This window comes from Tympanuchus pallidicinctus, unplaced genomic scaffold (genome assembly GCF_026119805.1).
Source record: "Tympanuchus pallidicinctus isolate F22 unplaced genomic scaffold, pur_lepc_1.0 scaffold1, whole genome shotgun sequence".
NCBI lineage: Eukaryota > Metazoa > Chordata > Aves > Galliformes > Phasianidae > Tympanuchus > Tympanuchus pallidicinctus.
The window spans coordinates 98744612-98764211 of record NW_026294618.1 but is presented as its reverse complement, the minus strand read 5'-3'; the positions used below and the strand labels follow the sequence as shown (position 1 = coordinate 98764211).

Below are 19600 nucleotides of genomic sequence, written 5' to 3'. Positions count from 1 at the left end.
TCTTTTTTCTCCTGAGTAACTGTTCTGTTAATTTATCAAGGGCTCTGAACATGCAGTACAGGATAAGATAAAGATACATTTTTTCCCATGAGACTCAGTAACTAGAATCAAACAGGAATCTGAAGAGTAAAATTTTTAAAACAACTTTTATTGGCTGGAAAAGCACAGTTTACAGTTTCTTATTTGCTTAGTGTTCACCAGCCTCTCCTCATTTCCCTTCACCCTCAAGAAGAGCGGCAAATAAATAATAGAAGCCTGTTCCCACTTTGAATACTTATAAAATAATAATTAAAAATTATAAAACTCACAGTCTTGCCTAACAGAATGTAGTGTGGCTAAAAGCCTACTGGCAAATCACTACGAATGTGTGCTCATATACAATGATCTAGAAAAGCAACTCATGAGTAAGGAGGATAGCTTATGCATCTGCAGGCATTTGGAAATACTTTTCCTTTCTCTTCATGCCCTCGGGAGAAACGTTTCTGCTTATTAAAGACCTTTGTTGCCCAGGTACCTTTAGAGGAGGTAACTCAACCAGCCAACCAACTAACTCTATGGCCATAGGAGCACTAAGTCCAAGAGAACTGCGCAACTTAGCCAAGCAGCTCTGCAGATGCTCTGCAGTTTGCCCCTCCTCACCTACCTACAGGCAGTAGCAGAATCAAGACAAGACTTGCAGTAAGATGAGGTAACGTTGCAATCCGTTTCGCTCAGAAAACTGATATCATTAAGCTTAATAGATGAGACAGCACTGAGGATCACGGCCTCTTACATTTGTGGGATTTTTGACCTTTCAGGCAGAGAACGATCATTCCTAGATCATTTATCCTCTGACAAGTACATGACACAATAAACCCCATCATATGATAAAATGAGCGTGCCCTTCTTAGCATTCAGAAATCTTTTGTAAGCAATAGGCTATGTAAATGTACAGTACTGTCATTCTTGTAACATCAAAACCTGTAACTGACCACAAAGTAACGTACTTTTAAATGCACTTCGTGCAGCATTCACAAATGAAATAGTAAAGCTCCCTATAGCCGAACCACAGGAAAAGCAGAATATAAGAACCACTCCTAACAATAAGGTCCTGAGGAGAAAGATGAGCTATTTGATAAGGTACGCAGTCTATAAATATGTGTGGTTAAGCACCTTGAAACTAACACCTCTCATCTCACAGAACTACTTTTGCGTTGGTCTCCAAAGAAATTCCATCCCCAGAGCCTTCAAAAGAGATTTATTTAGCCTAAAAAGCAAAAGAAAGGTAGCTGTACAGTGACAAAGAGGCCTATGGTCATGCAGTTTTTCCTCTTACAAGTACTGGCTTCTTATAGACACTTTTACAGCTGAAAACCAAGAAGTATATACTTCAACCAATTGCATTCCCAGTTGCAACAATCAGAAAAATCAGTGCTGTGAAATAGTGATACAGGAAGCGTAACAACAAAGGGACTAGCATGATGGAAAGGCATTACAAAGGAGAATGAAAAGTACTTGCCCATCTCTGAGGAGCCAAGCTCACAGGGAAAACTCCACAAGGAGGGATCTCCAACAAGAGACCCTTCCCCAGTGGCAGTCAGCCTTTAGAAGGGGTCTAAGAGAGGTGCAAGCCAGGCTGCACCTCTTTCAGCTACACAGCTGAATTGCCTTCACCTGTGCTCCCAGGGCTGACTGGGTCCTTTTCCCAGTTGCTCAATCAGTGGGTCAGGCCATGGCTCAACAGTTCCTATACACCAGTGTTGAAGTCTGACAATTGAAACACATTCCTTACTCTAGAAAAAAACAAAAAAAAACAAACAAAAAAAAAACTACTTTCTTACAGGTTACTGCTACATCTTGCTTCATAATGACAATACTGTATTTTTATTTTGTGGTAGTTCAGATGCTGAGGCTGAATGACACAGTAATCTCAATTGTGTAAGATTAGCTGGCCCATTCCAAACCTGAGTGGTTTTTGTGCCTGTGGCATTAAAAACTATTAGTATCTGATGCCTTTCTTTCACTCCCTAATCAAAAATCTTCAGTGTTTGTTAAAAATAAACAACACCTCTCAAAAGCAAAAACCAACCCATTTCTGTTTTGTCTGTATCACAGGAAACCACTTATGAGGTCCTATCTTTTAATTGAGACAAAAAAAAACACAATTGTTTCTGTATTTTAAATAAGTTAATGTTTTGCTGCTTTTCATGAATGTGACTGCATACATATATACAACCACCTCATCCAATAATTGGAATGAGACAAGAGCTTAGATCATTTTTGGCAAAAATACCACTGCCGATTAAAAATCCACTGAAAGCATAAATATATGGGCACAAATACGGAAGGGATCAGGTTCCACATTAAAAATGCTTTCAGACAAAAACTCTTCATCAAAATTCTCAGAGTCGTTCCTCTCCTATACTGATGAGCTCATAAAATCAACAGGTGAGCTAGACTAGAGTCTTATGCTACACAAGTGGGATGTCTGTTGGAACCACGCAGGTTGCCAATGCAGTCACGTCCATGAGGCTTGCATTCTGTGCAAAATAATAAGGCCTCCTTCTACCTTTACGTTTGTGTGCACCATATAAAAATCCATTTGAAAAGACAGCTGCTTATGACATTCACAGGAGCAGTTCTGCCTATAATGGCTTTGAAGCTTCTTTCTGAAAGTTTAACCACAAATATCATTTGTCTCAGTGTTCCCAGGAAAGAGAATGTAAGACTTATTACTAGAAGGGAATGACAGAGATATGGGGGAATTAGCTGATACAAGGATGCTGCTAAATTCCTATGACTAGTGGCAGCTTGAGAAATGTAGTTGCTTCAGAAAAAAAAATATGAGGAGTAGGTTTTATGGGGAAAGATAGTTATCATTCAGTAGTTGAAGTAGAAGGCTGCAGAGACTAATCAGTCAGAACATTTCAGTACAGGAGCAAATCTAGATGAATGAAATTGATTATGCAAAGTATGACAATTAATGTAAAATACAGAGGAAACATATGGAGGAATTAAGAAATGATCTGTTGTGTGGGTGAGAGAAGGACAACAACGTCAGATATCACATGCTGGTAAAGCTTTTTATTTCCCCATGCCCCTTTGTTTTTCTAACTCTTGCAGCGCATGACCTCATCTATAGTTTTTTTTAATCCCTAGTGTACAAATTCACATTTCTCATCTTTGTATTTTCTACTGCACACAACAAAACCTTTATCTAGCCAAAGCACCATCACAGGATGACAAAGTCATGCATAACTGACTGTCTTCAAGTACATTTGTTTTATATTTACTAAATTTTTCTGAACGCGTTCACCCACCCTTCTATGGCATAAGCTCAGCGAGTTGAAACATCAAGTAATATCTGTTTTGAAAGCAGTCACAGATATATATACACATCTCACATATTTATGTGGGGTTGTAAGTAACTGGAGGAAAATGGACATGCTGTGTATTTTTTGATCAGCAGATAATGCGAGAGTACCAAATGCCTTCCTTAAAAGTATATTGTCATCTCTCTAGTTCCTAATCTGCATTTCTTTGGAAGAAGGACATCTTTAGACAATAGGTTGTTTCAGCATAAAGCACTAAAATCCTGAGCAAATTGATTTATTTACTGAGAGATTCAAGACCAGATTGGATGGAGCCCTGGGCAACCTGGTCTAGTACCAGATCTGGAGATTGGTGGCAGGGAGGTTGGAACTGGATGATCCTCGGGGTCCCTTCCTCCCAAGCCATTCTAGGATTCTATGACTTGTAACATGCGTTTTTCTCCAAATAGTACATCTATTAAAAAAATCTATTAATAGAAATCTATTAAAAAATACTGTATTTTAACTCTCTTGCAGCTTACTTCTGTTTCTGAAATTTGAAGGCTGTTCAAATCGAGGCAACCCTCTTCACTTCTTAAGCAATCTGCAACTTCAAAACTCAAAGCATGAACGTATTTGAGTCCAATTTATCAGACCTGTCTTGAGGATAAGGAGATGAGAGAGTTTTTGTTAACTTGTTTTAATGTGGTGACCAGTGAAGAAAGGCTGTATACTTGATTTTCCTATATCATCTGAGCCTTGAAGGAGAATGACCATTCCTCTCTTAGGTAACATGACAGCTCCTACAGAAATCCTCAGGTTCTGCAGAAGTCAGACAACCCTAAAACTTTATCTGGCCTTTTTTAGATCTTTTTTTTTCTATCTTCTTTTTCTTGCATTATTTTCCCTTCCTCAGTCAGCACGGTAAACTCCCTGTACAGTATAAGATGCACGGCTGGGCTGCTGAGCAGCACTGTTAGCTGCAGAGGCGTCATGTTGTACGAGGCATGGAAGGAAAGGAACTGGTGACTGCCATCAGGTGATGGGACAAAAGACATCCCCAGAACAACACTGATGGCCTGGGTAGGGCTGGCACTAAGCTGCTTCAGCCTGAACCAAAATCCACTGCAAATTTCATAGCTTTCCCACTGATATGCAGCTTCACCAAAGAACAGCTGATGACTTATGCCACTGCTTAATTCACTGCTGAACCTCTCCCAGATGTCCTTATCACTTTAGCATACTGCCCTTCAAATTTGCTTTATAATGTGCCTTGTGCATTTCATAAATCAAGACTGAACTCTTCACTTCTGTGCATTACTCCTGCAAATAACCTCACACATCTTATGAAGGATGATCCATTCACTTGATGAAACACTAAGATTTTTCCTTAATGCGTCTTGGCCAAATTCGTAATTATAACACACATCACATTAAATGTTCCATGTAATAATTAGATGATAACAACTTGATGATTCCACTGAAAAAGGTTGAGAACAAGATCTGTGTGAACTGTCCTCTTTGTGGGGCACTGAGTTGCAGGGATGAAATCTGCCTGCTCACACACCAGTTCAGCAAAGTCCACGAAGTCAAAAAGCTGCATTATTCCACAAGGAGGAAAGTCAGAGTAACACTTCAGTGACAGGAGGTTCAGACAGAACAGCCTCTACTGCTGAGAATCATTGAAACAACTCAGCAGTGACTTAACCTCATGTCTGGTTCAGCTGGGATAACCCTAAGCTGTGGTGCTTGGAGAACTCCACAGCCCAGATTTCTAAGCAACATTAATTTGTTCAGGAGTCTTTTCCAAGTAGAGGAACTCTGGAGTATTCTGGATGCAACTGTCCAAATTATGTCTAAACTTCATTTTTAGAACTCTCTGCCTCATGCCCTATTTTCCTTTATCAATGCATACTTTAGCACGCGAGCTTGCAAGGTTTTTATCAAGTTTTAAGAGGATCTGGACTGACTTGTCATATTTTCACTTAGGGATTCACTTAGGAACTTAAACTCCTAATTTGCATTTTTATCTTTTTTATTATTATTATTTTTATTTGCATTCAAAAATGCATGTCTTGCAGGTAGAGGGCAAGAGATTAGGAAAAGACAAACCAGTGCACAAATAACTTCTATTGACAAACTACGTATAACACAGCAGTAGTGATAAGTGGAGATTATATGGACATTATCGTATCAAATTTAATTTGTAAATACTTTGTTTTGTTTCATGGTGACTCTGCAAACACGAAGTCGGAATGCTGTATTTGCATTAATTTTTACAGGATGTTTCAAAACCCATTGGAAGTTTACCATTCTCTAGTAAATTACATTGTGACATTTTTGTAATGCATACAGCCATAACACTCAGGCTAGGTATTTTTTCAAATTGCACTGCATGTTTTTCATTCAGTAAAATGTATGCATAGATTATGCAGAACAATCTGAATTACTCTGCACTGAAGATTTCAGGAGTCATGTCTATTGCTGCAGTATTTTTCCCACAGAGTTCCTGTTTCACGTCTACTCAGAAATAGCCCCTGAAATGTCAGAGGAGGGAAGTTAGGTGGCTGTCTGTTGACCTGCAAGATTAGCAGTTGCCAGATTCTCATGGCACGAAAAACCTCAAGGCCAGATGACAGTCAGATTCCACTCTTAATTATGCCTGCCACAGAGTCTAAACATACACCCGGCTTGTGCCGAAGTCGTGTCATGCTACATCTAGCTGATATGTGTCAAGGAACTGTGCCCTTCATTTTCTACCAATATTCAGAGTCATCAACAAGAATAAATTCAGTATGAGAATTGTAGCAGGTGCTGAGAACTCACTTGATATACGTACATATACATGTCAGCCTAGATAATATACTTGGGCATGGTAAGCAAAAAAGAACATAAATCACTGTCAAGAAAAGTTGCTGTACTCCCTGAAAGACTTTACTGCCTCGCTGAATCCAGGTGCCATTTTTTTCTAAATTAGATTTTGATTAAGAATTACTATGTCTGAAATGCTTTTAACCCCAAGCCCTCATCCTTTTGACTGGCACTTCAAAACATGTGTTGAGTAATAAAGTAACCTCGCAGAGATTACAAACACACAGGCATTAAGTGAATTCAACTTGAAATGAACACAAGCAGCTGACAGTATTTGTCCATCTGACTTCCTTGTGAAGTCAGGCTACATTTTCCCTGTAAATGTAATTTTTGACCTGCCGACCACTTACATATCTGCTATAAAGAAACAAGCATAGTTTTTCTTTCATTAAGCTAAAGGTTGAAAATCATCTTGTAGCATAAACAGAATCAATGAGAAAAAAACGCTACAGGTTATTAGAGGATCAGAAGTTGTAACTTAAGCTGATATTATTTTTCTAAGATATAAGAAGGAATTTTTCCTGAGTGCTTGGTGCTGGAAGCGTAGCATTTAAAAATAGAGCACTGCAGGCAAAAATAAAATGACAGCTGCATCTGTGAGCTGTGGTCTTTGTCAGGATCAGAGTTCTGCTTGGTTTTGCCATGCCTACATGTGAACACCTAATTTGGGAGCAAATCTGAACCTGATGACAAAACGAGCTATAAAGTTCTGGCATTCAGAATTGTACAGAACCATTACCTTAACGTGTTTGTGAAACCTGAAAAATACACTGCACAACATAAACAAGTCACTGAGCCACTGCAAAATGTGAGCAGGGGAGCTTTATATAGCAGTAATCCTATACGACCATTCAGGAAAGGCAATCATATCTGTACTGTGACTTATTTTCTAACACCAAATGAAGCATAGCTCCTTTTCGTATCACTCAAATTGACCATTTTCTTTCACACCTTCATGTTCTATTATTTATGTCACTGCAGCTAGAACTGCAAGATTTATTTAGGAACAATACTTAATCAGTTGTGAAACACAACACACAGTCCAATCTCGCAGCACACACACTTTAAATATTTTTAACCTCATCTTACTTATGGAAGCATAAGAATTAATACTCTGAATTAGAGACTTCAGTGCTAGCTTTTAAACAATAAGAGCCCATTTCCTTACACATCTTTTTCACTTCATTTTCTGTTCCATTTTCAGTGTTATTTTATTGCATTATTTTATAATGGAAAGAAAATATCAAGAAATCTGCCTATAATGTAGTGTTCATATAAATAGAGATGAGGACCGAATTTCAGGCCAATAACAATTTCCCAAACTTCCATCATCTTTTCACCTCAGTTAAAAAATTGACAGTACTGTTTTCTTCAAGTTTGACTTTACTGGACAAAACTTCTTCCTCAAATAATCTGACTTCCACCCTATTCATTTCACACGAGGGCTAAAATTAAACCTCCACTGGTTACTGCTTAAGGAATCTCAAAGAAAACTGGCCCCAAGGTATTTGAAGAAAACAGAAAAGCAAATCTCTAAATCTGAAATGGATTCTATTTCACATGTTCACAAGGCCTTTTAAGCATCACTGAGGCAGAGACGTAAAAATGACATGTCTGTCTTGGGTGAGGGACAGGGAAGTCTAAAAAGACGCCTTTCCTTTGTCAGTGATTGGTAGTGGAGAACATCAGCACTCCTGCACTACAGGAGCCACTACCTTGTGGCTGCTGTTTCATGTGAATGGCTTACAGGGCACCTTTTCTCAACTGCTAACCCAGCCATGACATCAGTACGTGTGTGGATTTGCTCCAAGTCATCTTGTTGGTATCTATAGAACTTCAAATCTCATTACTGTTTGAGAATGAGGATGCTTTTCTTTAAGGAGGAATTCTGTCAGATGTTACTGGGGAAAAGTTCAGTGCTCTGCAAAGACAACTCTTCCCATTGCTGATAAAAAGAAAGTATCTGAGAGGCAGACCACACAACAAAGTCATGTATCAATTGGGTTTACATGCCAGCACACAAACTAGCACCGAAGAATAGTACTGTGCACTGCTGTGGGCCTACTGGAGAGCAGCTGTGAAGAGCTAGGGATACACAGAAATGAAGAGGTTTAGCAGCTGGGGATATGAAAAAGATGGCGAGTTTAAGTTACAAGACTCATGTTTCAGCCTTCTGCACATTTAGCACACTAATACTCTAGGAGAATGCTTCTATTTAAACATTGGCTGGCAGCAATACTAGAAAAAATTAAAGAACACTTTGGCTTTGACCCTACGCTTGAATCTCATGAGCTTAGCTAGTAAAGGATATAAATTGAATGACGGTCAAGCTTCTTTACTCAGGACAGCAGCTCTGAAGCCTGACACAGCTGGTTAGAAGAATAAACCTGTCAAAGAGAGGCTGCAGACAAAGAAGAAATAATTGATCCTGAAAGCAGAAATCTGTAGTAAAAGTCAAAGATGAGAAATCAAAAAAGCCCTCACAAGCATCTTGTGAAGTGGCTAAAATACATAAAAAGCTTTCCACTGCAAGATTTTCTCTCCATGTAACTAAGAAGACTGACCAAAGTTACTGCTTGCTCTTTTATTGATGTAGTTTTATTCCAAATGCCAATGTGCATGGCTACCAAACTCTGCAGCGCTGCACAGTCAGAGTCTGTTCCCACTTAGGAGGCACTTCAGAGCTCCTGCTTTCCAAAAACAGGAGGCAGCAGCACTGGAGTTCAGTCCTGAGTCACAATACCACCTGTAAGTCGATAGGATGGTTCCTTGCAGCCCCTCATTACAAAGCACTTCCAGTATCTGTGATCAGTAAGATAAATAGATGTTGAATAGAGCTAACCACATTACAGATGACTTTGATTTCTTGTCTGGATTTTGTGCTATACTAGTAAAGACCAAAATGGATATGCAATCTCAAAAATTATCCAATCAAAAACACTGCCAGGTTACTGCAGTCTGCATTCATATAGTCACTGGACTTTACTGCCATCTAGAAAATGATACAGCATTAATCAAAGGTTAATAGTGATCAGGTGAAACTGTTCAATAAGCAACCTGGGGTTGTTAAATTCAAGTTCTTTCCTCATTCTTACTTTTCTTTAAATGCATTCTTCTTTGACAACTCAAGGCAATTTTTTGGTGTTGTTTGAAAATGATAGGCCAGAAGATGAAATAACATCAACTACTGCATCCTGAATGATATATATAATACTTTGCCAGCTTTATGTAAAAATGGAGCAAGGTATAAACACTCAAACCCTGTGCTGTACAACCATCAAATATGTTGTGCAAACCTCACAACACCAATTGGCATAGAAAGAAGCCAAGTGAAATATGTGAATAGAAAAAAAAAAAAAAAAGCAGTATTATTCAAAGCATTATATATAAAGAAAAATAGTTACAATACTTTGAACTAAATTATGCAATTCATGTAAGTAATGGAAACACAACATTGTTAAATTAACAACAAAGTAGATTATGTGACTAGTTTAAAGTTGAGCCATTCAGCAAGCCGTATTAGAAAGAATAAATTCAGTTCTCAACTTCAATTTACAGCTTGCAGTAGAAGCTTTCCTATAGGGGAATACATCTCTGCTATCAACAGCGAGCCATAACAAATAGACCTGACTCCTGGAACACCCATGACAGGAGAAAGATTAAACCCAATAAAATGGAAGTCACTAGAACTCCTCAATTCACAGCAATTGATTCATAATCTCTTACACAGGGCAAATGATTTAGAAAAGTCTCTGTTCAGACAATGAAGTGAGCTAATATCTATGGCCTGATCTTGCGTGCACAGTTTTTATAGATTAGCAGGGATGACTGATATCTTTATTTACTAGCTTGGGCATTATTATTCTTTTGAAGCTTACCTTTATGTCCATAGACAAGCTATAAAACAGAGCCTAGTGGAGCTGCTCAGATTTGTCGTTTGTTATTAATAGATGACCTTCCCGTGTGTTTTAAAATATCTTGAATATGCAAAACAAGAACAGCTTCAACCCAACAGGAGAGCAATTAAAATGACCTAGGAAGTCTTCTAATACAATAATTATTCTAGATGAAAGTACTAGCCATTCCCAAATTTTAGGGTTATTACTATATTAATGAAATCTTAGATTAAGACTCCTGTGAAGCCACTTTTCTAGTCTTTTCCTGAACATACATGCATGGTCACGCCACTCAGTTTTCCTTGTAAGGCCTTCAGCTCTTACAGTATGTGGCACCGTTCTCTGAGTTCCAACCTTTGCAAATGAGCGTATCGTAATCTCCATTCAATTCTTAGAATTTCTAGCTGTCTGTTCTGCAGAGGAAAACCTGACAATTCTTATACTGCAAAAACCAAAGGACAGGATAAAAAGAAAAGAACAGTTGTTATGGCAATGCTTGCATTGTTGGTTTTTCTTAATAGCATTTATCCTGAATACTTCTCCTGCTACTCATGTTCTGGCTGCATCACCTAAAAAGATGTAGATTTGATGCAGAATAATAACCCAGAGCAAATCAGCGCTGGGACTACTGATAGAAACTGGAGAATACTCAACACTTGGTGCTTTTTTGGAAACACCACCACTGCTGCAACTGCAGGAGTCAGCAGCAAGCTGAAGGGTCACTTGCGGTCTGGACAACAGAGAACAACAGCACACAAACAGAACTCTGATCTCCAGACTCATCCTGTCCTATTTTCATCCACCGACCTCTCTTTATGTAAGTAACACTAATGGAAGAGCTGCAGGGTCTGTAGGACTCTTTCCTCTTTCAGCCTGTTTTTCAAAGCCAAGGGCTTCATACCTAAGCAGATGAGGATGGGAACACATTGGAAATTTTAGATGATGTGGTTCATTGTAAACATATCAATCCTGATAGGCCATTCTTCATGCATTGCAACAGCATCTGTTGAGTACAATAAATTAATGCTTCACATGAAATACAATTTCCATTCACTGACTAAGAAAACATAAATTTGAACTGGAATTGCATGAGGTTCCAGACTTTCCAGTGAGGCCAGTGATGCAACTGTAATAACAAGGGGCCATCTGACATAACAAATTTAAAGAAGAAAAGAAGAAGACAATAGGAGGACAGTAAAGTTGAGCGTATCAGCATAGCTAGTACTAATGAAGCAGTAAAAAAATATATATATTTTTTTTTAAATCAAGCAATTCTTGCATAAACAGTCTTGACTGACAGAAGAGGAAGAACAATTTACAGAGAGGAAAAGAAATAAGATAGAATTGGAAAAGAGACGGAAACTGAAAGGGTAAGTCTGTGCCAGTACCAGAACAAAATACAACCTTGATGCTGCTGCAGTTTATTCAAAGAGTACTGAAATATAACAGAGTTAGATCCTTATTTCTGGTCTGGTAGCCCTTTCATGGGCCTACTTCCTCTGTTATCACATCAGTGCACAATTATCTCATATCCTGAGAAGTTATTCAGGAACTCAAAGCTGTGCCAGCATATGCATATGCCATGCTAAGCTCAGGATGCAAAGGAAGCAAGAAGCACGTCCAGAAGCTGCTGCTGGAAACTGCTGAGCAAAGTCACAAGCATGACGTGGACCACCAACTTGTTTGGCAGTAGTGGGGCGATAGCTGGGCACTCAGAGAACACACGCATGCCTGAAAACCTTAATTTGGTGAGCTCCTACCTTTTCTGTAACACCCTTTGAAAGCATGCCTTTTCCAGTTGCACACAGTGTTGTACCCACTAAGCTGCCTAATGTGCCAGATGTTCACCATTCAGCCAATATTAGCATTCTGACAAATGAAACTACGCATCAACTCAAATGCTTAAGTTTACTAGATGTAGACAGACCTTTAAAAGCGTCTTGTTTTCAAAAAACTGTAGGCAAATCTGGACAGGCAGTGATAGGAAACGTGTTTTTAACAGGCCCTCGGTTGAGAGCTGTGAACAACAGATAATGCCTGAGGGCGAAGAATGAAAACTATGGGTGATTTTACTGCATGTAGTGAGATAGAGTGAAAGCAGGTGCAGTGACATGTCTTCATTATTACTTAATCTTCCTATCTCATAGATGTGGGGATTGGGACAATGATGGGATTGGAACTGTGGTGGAGAATATCGAACTGAGAATCTAATCTACTTTAGTGTCTACATCTGTATTCAAACTCAGCTGTTCATGAAGGAAAACAAGCAAATATATTTTGCACTTTTTAAGCCATCTTTTTGATTGTTTCAATAATTTAACAAAGTTCCTCATGGAAAATAAATGCCAAAACAGCTTTGCAGAAACTTCTCTCTCAAAAAAAACAGAGCATGAAGAGGTGACAAAAAGCAAAAAGATGTAGAACTTGTTTAATTCCATGCACAGACTGGCTGCCTATAAATTAATCATACAACACAGGGCAAGAGGAGAGCAAATTTTCCCAATACACAACTGCATAAAGTATCACCATATAGATTCCAAACTCTATTTGGAACTGAGTGTGACAGCAAAGGTGCCGTACTGTGTCAAATGCATTTATTACAATCTTAAAATATCCAGATTTATTGATAATTACCTCTGAAGAGTGAAAGATAACTGCAGGAGCTAACACCAGTTGCTGTCAGCTGTGCTGGCACTGCGGGAGCACTGACATCATGTCCCTCATGGTGAGGGAGGGGATGCTCCAGCAGAGAAGGAAGGAATGTGGGAGCATCATTGTGCTACCATTTAAGAAGTTACAGGAGGAGATCTGGTCATCAGGAAGTCCTAGGAGAAAACAAAGACTCCAAGGAAAGTCTACAGGTGATTTAAAGAAAACTGAATCTCTTTTTTTTTCTAATGCCAGATTTGTATTTCTGACCATTAAAATTGCATGATGCTGCTTCAGCTTTCAGAAGCAGAACAGAGGCTTTGCAATGGTATTACAATGAATATCAGGGAAAGAAATGTCAACAGAGCAACAAATCAGCTATTTGGCAGACAAAGTTGGATCTGAGGGCATCTTCACACACTGTTTAGCACTAAAAGAAAAGACCACAAACCCCATGCAGCCTCTGCAAAAGCCCATTAGATGAAAGAAACTTGCTGCTTTGCCCTAATTTACCTAGCCTATGCAGGAGCCAAAACAGGATTTTGCTCACAAATTGCACCACTGTTTTCTTCCTACAGGAAAAAAAATAAAATCAAAATCCAAGTAGATAAACTGCCAGCAGTAGCTGCTGCTCCCCACAGCCTTGTGCTGGGGATGTGACCATTCACTACATGCCTCTTACATCCTCAGCTTGCAAATCACTCCATGGTAAGCAAGCTGGCTTAGATCTGAGACTGTGAGTGTACAGAGGCTGCTGTGCAAGTTGGTAAAAGCCATGGTGGTACAGGCAGCCTCTTCTCATATTCCTCCTCATTCTCTTTCATGGGAGGAAGGCTTCCTGAATATGAAGTTATTAGGCTGGAGCCTGAGGTTGTTTCTATTTCCACCTACAGGTTTATGTATGCTTAAATTGACATGGAGCTCTTGGAACAGGTCCAGAGGAGGGCCGCTAAGATGCTCAGAGGGCTGGAGCACCTCTCCTATGAGGAAAGGTTGAGGGAACTGGGATTGTTTAGTTTGGAGAAGAGAAGGCTCTGGGGAGACCTCACTGTGGCCTTCAGTACTTGAAGGGAGCGTATGAACAGGAGGGGGATGGCAGTCTATGAGGGTGGATAGTGATAGGGCAAGGAGGAATGATTTTAGACTGAGACAGGGGAGATTTAGGATAGATATAAGGAGGAAGTTTTTCACACAGAGGGTGATGATGCACTGGAACAGGTTGCCCAAGGAAGTTGTGGATGCCCCATCCCTGGAGGCATTCAAGGCCAGGCTGGATGTGGCTCTGGGCAGCCTGGTCTGGTGGTTGGTGACCCTGCACGCAGCAGGGGGTTGGAACTCGATGATCATTGTGTTCCTTTTCAAACCAGGCCATTCTGTGATTCTATGATATTTCACTTTGGAGAAAGCTTCACAGTGTTTAATACCAACAATTTGCCATCACAATATCAGCTAAGCAATTGCAGTCAGAAGTCTTTATAAAGCTTTTGGAGACAGGAAGGTTTCTTCCCCAGCTTTCTAAACCCAGTGTGTGAAAACTGAGAGCTTTTGATTGATTTGTAAAACCAATTCTAGATTTACAGCTGTGCAACAAAGAAAAAAACAACCGACAACATGACATCATGATATTCTGAGCTTGGGGCTCTTGATATAACACTGGAGTTTAGTAAAACTTCTGAGTTAAAAGGAAGATAATGGTCTCAGTTAAAAGCAACTGAATGCAGCGGTTCTTTTGCATGAAGGAAACAAGGCATTGGCATGCTAGCCAGGTTTGTGTCGCACTTTCATTTCCTCAAATCTCAGAGCTACTTTTCAGCACAGCAGGCAGTTAGCTCACCCTAATTACTGCCAGGGAGGCCCAGATGCTTTTGTCAGCTCTTCAAGCAAAGAAGAGGATTACCAGCAGACAAGCTAGCCATCTGATCAACGATGATTCCTAGCAGGAAAGTTGTAAAAAAAAAAATAAAAAAATCCGCTAATACTTATGTTCTCTGCTGAATGGAACAAATCTAAACACCGTATAAATCAAAGATCAAGCCTGATTATTCATATGCAGGATTATCTTCCCTGCTCAAGAGACAAATACAAATGCGGTGAATTAAAGAGAATTACCATAGTGAAACCCTTTTGGCTAAGGGCACTGGCCTTCAGCTGCGTGCCTGCCCACGGAAAGGTGTGGCTGTGGCAGAGGGACATGGGGTGCGTGGAGTCCCAGCGACATCAACATCAGCCTGCTGGGCATGGCTGGGGCCCAAAGCGCGCAGCTGCTCCCCCACACAGACACTCTGAATGGACTAAAAGCAATTACTATTTTCCACACTTTGAAATTACACAGAGAGGATCCTCCATTCTCTTGCAAATTGAATTTCACAAGCCTTCAAAGCAATTCTGTTCGAGTCTGAGAAATAGACTCAGCGGCAGCTCTTTATCCTACGGTGTTGGCGGAGGCCGGTGACTGTTATCACTGATTTCAGCAGCTTGTTGAAGCCAGCACAAATCCCCTATCACCATACAAAATACAATTACCTTTCTCCCCCTCCATGAGAGAAGAAAAAGCCCTGTTTGTTTGAAAATTACAACTGCAGCTTAACCTGAAACAGTTTTTTACGTTCAGCTATATTATAAGATTAAAATAAGACAATCCTGATTAATGTAGTTGAGGGTTGTGTGTGCAGTAAATCTGCAGCCATTTACAGACTTCTTTTATATGGTAAAACTTGCTTGTGTCAATTACAGCTTTTAACTCCAAAGGTGGCCTCTGGAGACTTGAGCTCTCCCATGCCCTCACCCAGCTGGGTGCTGATTTTGAACAAGTCACTTTGGCTCCTGCAAAACAACTCAGTCTCCTTTGCAAAAGCCACAGAGACATGCTGATTGCAAAAGAATCTGTTACAAGGCAAATATTATTAACATCACTGAGGTGACTTTGTTAGGAGAATGATCCTGCTTTAAGCAGAAAATTTGGAGAGGCGATTACCTTTTTGTCAATAAAGCCCCTTCAATTTTTAGATTTCTGCTTCAGAGCAGCAAGCCCGACCTCCAGTGACTTATGGAGTGCTCCCTTAAGTCCTGTGTCACATCTGCAACATCTATGATGACCCAGATAACTCAGAGCATGCAAAAAGGAACCAGACATCTCCATGCAGGCAATTATATCAAATCCTATCTGATTTCAGGTAATAGTTAAGTACTGTAAAACACCTGCATTTGAGAACAGCAAACTTCACACACTGCCTGCAATGACAAGATCATGTTCAAACGAAATAGTCTTTCCAAGTAAAAACCTGCTGACATTGTTCTTAATTGGTTTTGTATAAATAAACACCAATTTGGTGCCTCAATTTTTGATAATTTGCACGCAGCACACATTATCGATGCCAATCTGTGTAACTTGCAGTTAACGGGGCTGACTGCAAAGCCAGGTGCTTTGCTGTCACTGTGCACAGTGGAATTTCCCAGCTCAGTAGCACCTCCTTTCTTTTCTTTTTTTTTGCACAGATTTATCTCAGTGCTGGTGGCAGTACTGTATGTTAAATCCACACAGATACCTTTGTTTAAAAGTTTTCTTGTTCTTTTAGCCCGAACTCTGTCTCCCGGATCATTTGTGCTGTCATCCCCACTTTTCAACAACTTCCTTTGTGCTCTGAATGTATTATTTGGCATCTTGTAAATTTATATCTGAAGGAATGGAGTGATGAATGTGTTCAAAACACAGGCTGCCTCTAATAGCGTGTAGAAAGAATTTCATGATTTACATTCTCCTCTTGTCTACACTGATGCCAAATAGTACACTGAAAGCAAAGCAAGTCGATAGAGTTGTGCTGCTATGTCTGAGAATTTCACTCAGTGTAAGAGACTATTTAATGAATGCTTCACTCATTTAGTCAGTCAAGGATCTGTTGCCCCTTCATTGCTGACCATTTTTGGTGCCAGGATGATACACATATGACCCAACTTCAGAGCATACTCATCTATAATTAAACTACAACATTGAAAAATAGCTCTTTGACTGCTTTGAATTGTACTAATGGCTTTTTGCGTTTCTTTGACAAACGCTTCCTCTCAAAGACACAAAAAGCATGGGAGCTCTGACAATGCCAAGAAACTTGTCCACAGTGCCCTTGGAATTTTCCAGCCTGTAAGTTACCATCTTTTCCTGGTCCGTAGTGGGCAAAAGTTAGTGCATGCAATTACTGCGTGGCACCGTGTGTACTTTCAGTGTGTGTTTGCACTGCGTTTTCCAGAGTGCAAGTACAAAACCTACCACTTCCAGCATGACGTGACAGTTTGCTGGAAGCTTTGGTACACAGGATAAACACAAGCAGGAAAGTAAGCCATGTTCATCCCAACTCTTTTAAAGTTAGAGCTAGGAACTCGGAAACAGTCATGGATTTTAACTGGGAAAAACCATACCAACTGTTGTTTATACCACCATGCTATGATATTGGCATTCTGCTCTTATTCATGGTCAGAGTATATATGTTTTAAGTGGTAGAAGTAGAAACTTCTTCCAGCTTCATCAGGACTGCTGTGACTGTGAGACATTTCACTGAGATTGAATTATTCTATATATTTTCTCAAAATGTCTTCCATGTCCAAACTTACTCTCTACTCAAGATCCTAAAGACCAGTTTCTCAATAAGTTAATTCAGGCTTTTATGGCAAATGCTGCATTTGGGTTCAGAGAAAAACAATCTGTACATTGTTCATATACTTTTAACCATCACAGATGTGGTACAGCAACAGGAAAAAGTAGGAGGTAGCAAACAAAAGTATGGGCCATCTCTTTGAAGATCACCAGTGAATGTTCTGCCTGTCACAAAGAACCACAATCAAGCGAATGCTGATATTAACAATTAATGAGCTACTTAAAATGAGTGAATCAGATTGCATTTGACATTACACATTACCTGCTGGTGAACTTTTGTAGAGTGCAATTCACAGACACTCAACATGGACGGAAGTAATACAGCTCACTCACTCGTTTTGCATTTTTGTTACAAAACAAAGGTCCAGAAATCAGAATCTCACCTTGTGTCACATCTTAATTAGAAAAACAAAGCAAACCAAAACACTTTCAGTAAAGAGTGAATGAGAACTGGTTCAAGTCATTGTCTTTATTTAGTCATAGGCTAAGATGGCACTGAAATGCCAACTAGAAATGCTATTTCTAATTCGTTACCTTTTCAAGAAAAGATCTTGAAACCATTTGTTTAACTCTTAAGCACATGTTTACAGGAAACACATATTTAAATACTATCTTAAATAGGGGTTCTTCTGCATACTGTGGACCAAATGAATAACCTGAAAAATCTCATATGCCTTGTTTTCTCAACAATAAGACATTATGAAATTTCCTTTTGCGCTACTAAAAGTAAATAAAGGAATTTCAAATTTTACAGTAAATGTTCAGATAACACAGCATTACAGCTCTGTATTACTGTTGGCATTTGTAAATAAAATCATGCTCACGCTCTACCATTCACCTATGCCACTGCATTTTTCTCTTTCTGACCAAGGAGGAGGTAAGGAAATGTCAACCAAGAATTTTACTCAAACTTCCTGTTTTCTTCTGAAGGCTTACAGACTCTCCTTGTTAAATTACCAAAATATTCAAACACAATTTCTTTCATGTTTCTCTTTTTATTTTTTCCCCTCAGCTCCATCTACCCCAGTCACGTGAGTATGGTTTCCTATTAATGACTTTTCATTGCTAAGACTTCAGAATAAAAATCTGCCATTTGGTTTGCTTTGCTGGCTGGCTAATCAGCGTGACTATAGTTTTCAAAAAATTCTGGGGACAAAGTGTGTTTAAAATCTCATCACTAGATGAAATATGGGCATCTAGGTTCAGAAAAGCAGAAAACAAAGACAGAAGCAACATCACATGCAGCAAAATACACAGAATATATCAGTAGCTATCAAAATCACAAACCAGTTTAAAGGTTAATCTAACCTGGTGTTTTTTCTTCCTGATGGTTAATAGCAGATGCCTTGGGAAGAGCTCAGGATAAGCAAGCACAAGATAGTGCTCTCTTAGAATGCCCTCCTTGCCTTCAACAACTCACAGCTCAGACTTCTCATCTAACACATCAAAGACTTTTCATGTATCACCAGTTTGGAGGATTATATGTCACATAAAACAAATGGCATACTTTAGTCTCATGTTGAGAAATCTACAGTAACTTCTGATGAAATGGAAAAATACAAAAGAAACACACAGTGCATTAGCTCTCCTGCTCACTATTACCAGAAAATGGAGTATTTACCCCCTGAGCTTCACTAGCATACCTTCAATAGGGTGATTGCCTCCAGCACTATTAGAATTTTGCAGTGCAGAGGTGAAGTTTTGTTAGGTGAGCTAGCTCTTTTCACCATCAGCTCAGGACTAAAGAGGACAAACCACAGTATACCTCTTGTGATGTTTGCCATGCCAGGTTATGATGGAGGACAACCACTTGATGGTAAGAATACTTAGATGCCTGGTGAAAGTTTTTCCTACTAAGATGAACATTAGTGAGTATTCATCGTTTATTATTTTAACACTGCAACAAAAAGAAAATGATATTGCCATATGGTAGAGTTACCGTGTCAGACATCTGTTAGCTCCCTGTTATGAAAAAACAGAGCACTTTAATATATTCACAGGGTAAGCATGCTGATAGCCACTTTTAATATATAAAGATATTAAATTAAGTATTTTGTCCCCGCACTGAAGAGTTTTCTTTAGAAGCTTGTGCTACCTGCAAAACACTGAAAAATAGATAACAGCTTCTATTTCTGTGAAGACTCTTAGCACTGTAAATCTACTGCAGAGTTTTACATGCAAAGGTCAGCTAAGACTATAGAGAAAGCTCTGGCACAACAGATTGATATTGAAAACATCGGGCTGATCTT

General features: G+C 39.4%; 1 protein-coding gene across 25 annotated transcripts in view; it reads right to left on the bottom strand.

Moving 5' to 3' along the window:
* NRXN1 (neurexin 1) overlaps window positions 1-19600 on the bottom strand; it is a 633366-nt gene that overhangs the window by 55622 nt on the left and 558144 nt on the right. Inside the window, exon 1 of one of the 25 annotated variants that reach the window (XM_052668977.1) lies at window positions 10040-10094. The exons of the other annotated variants lie outside the window; for them this stretch is intronic. Coding sequence (XP_052524937.1) covers window positions 10040-10051 — 12 coding nt within the window. The 5' untranslated portion in view covers window positions 10052-10094. Of the gene's footprint in view, window positions 1-10039; window positions 10095-19600 lie in introns of those variants that run through there. 25 annotated transcript variants of the gene reach the window in all.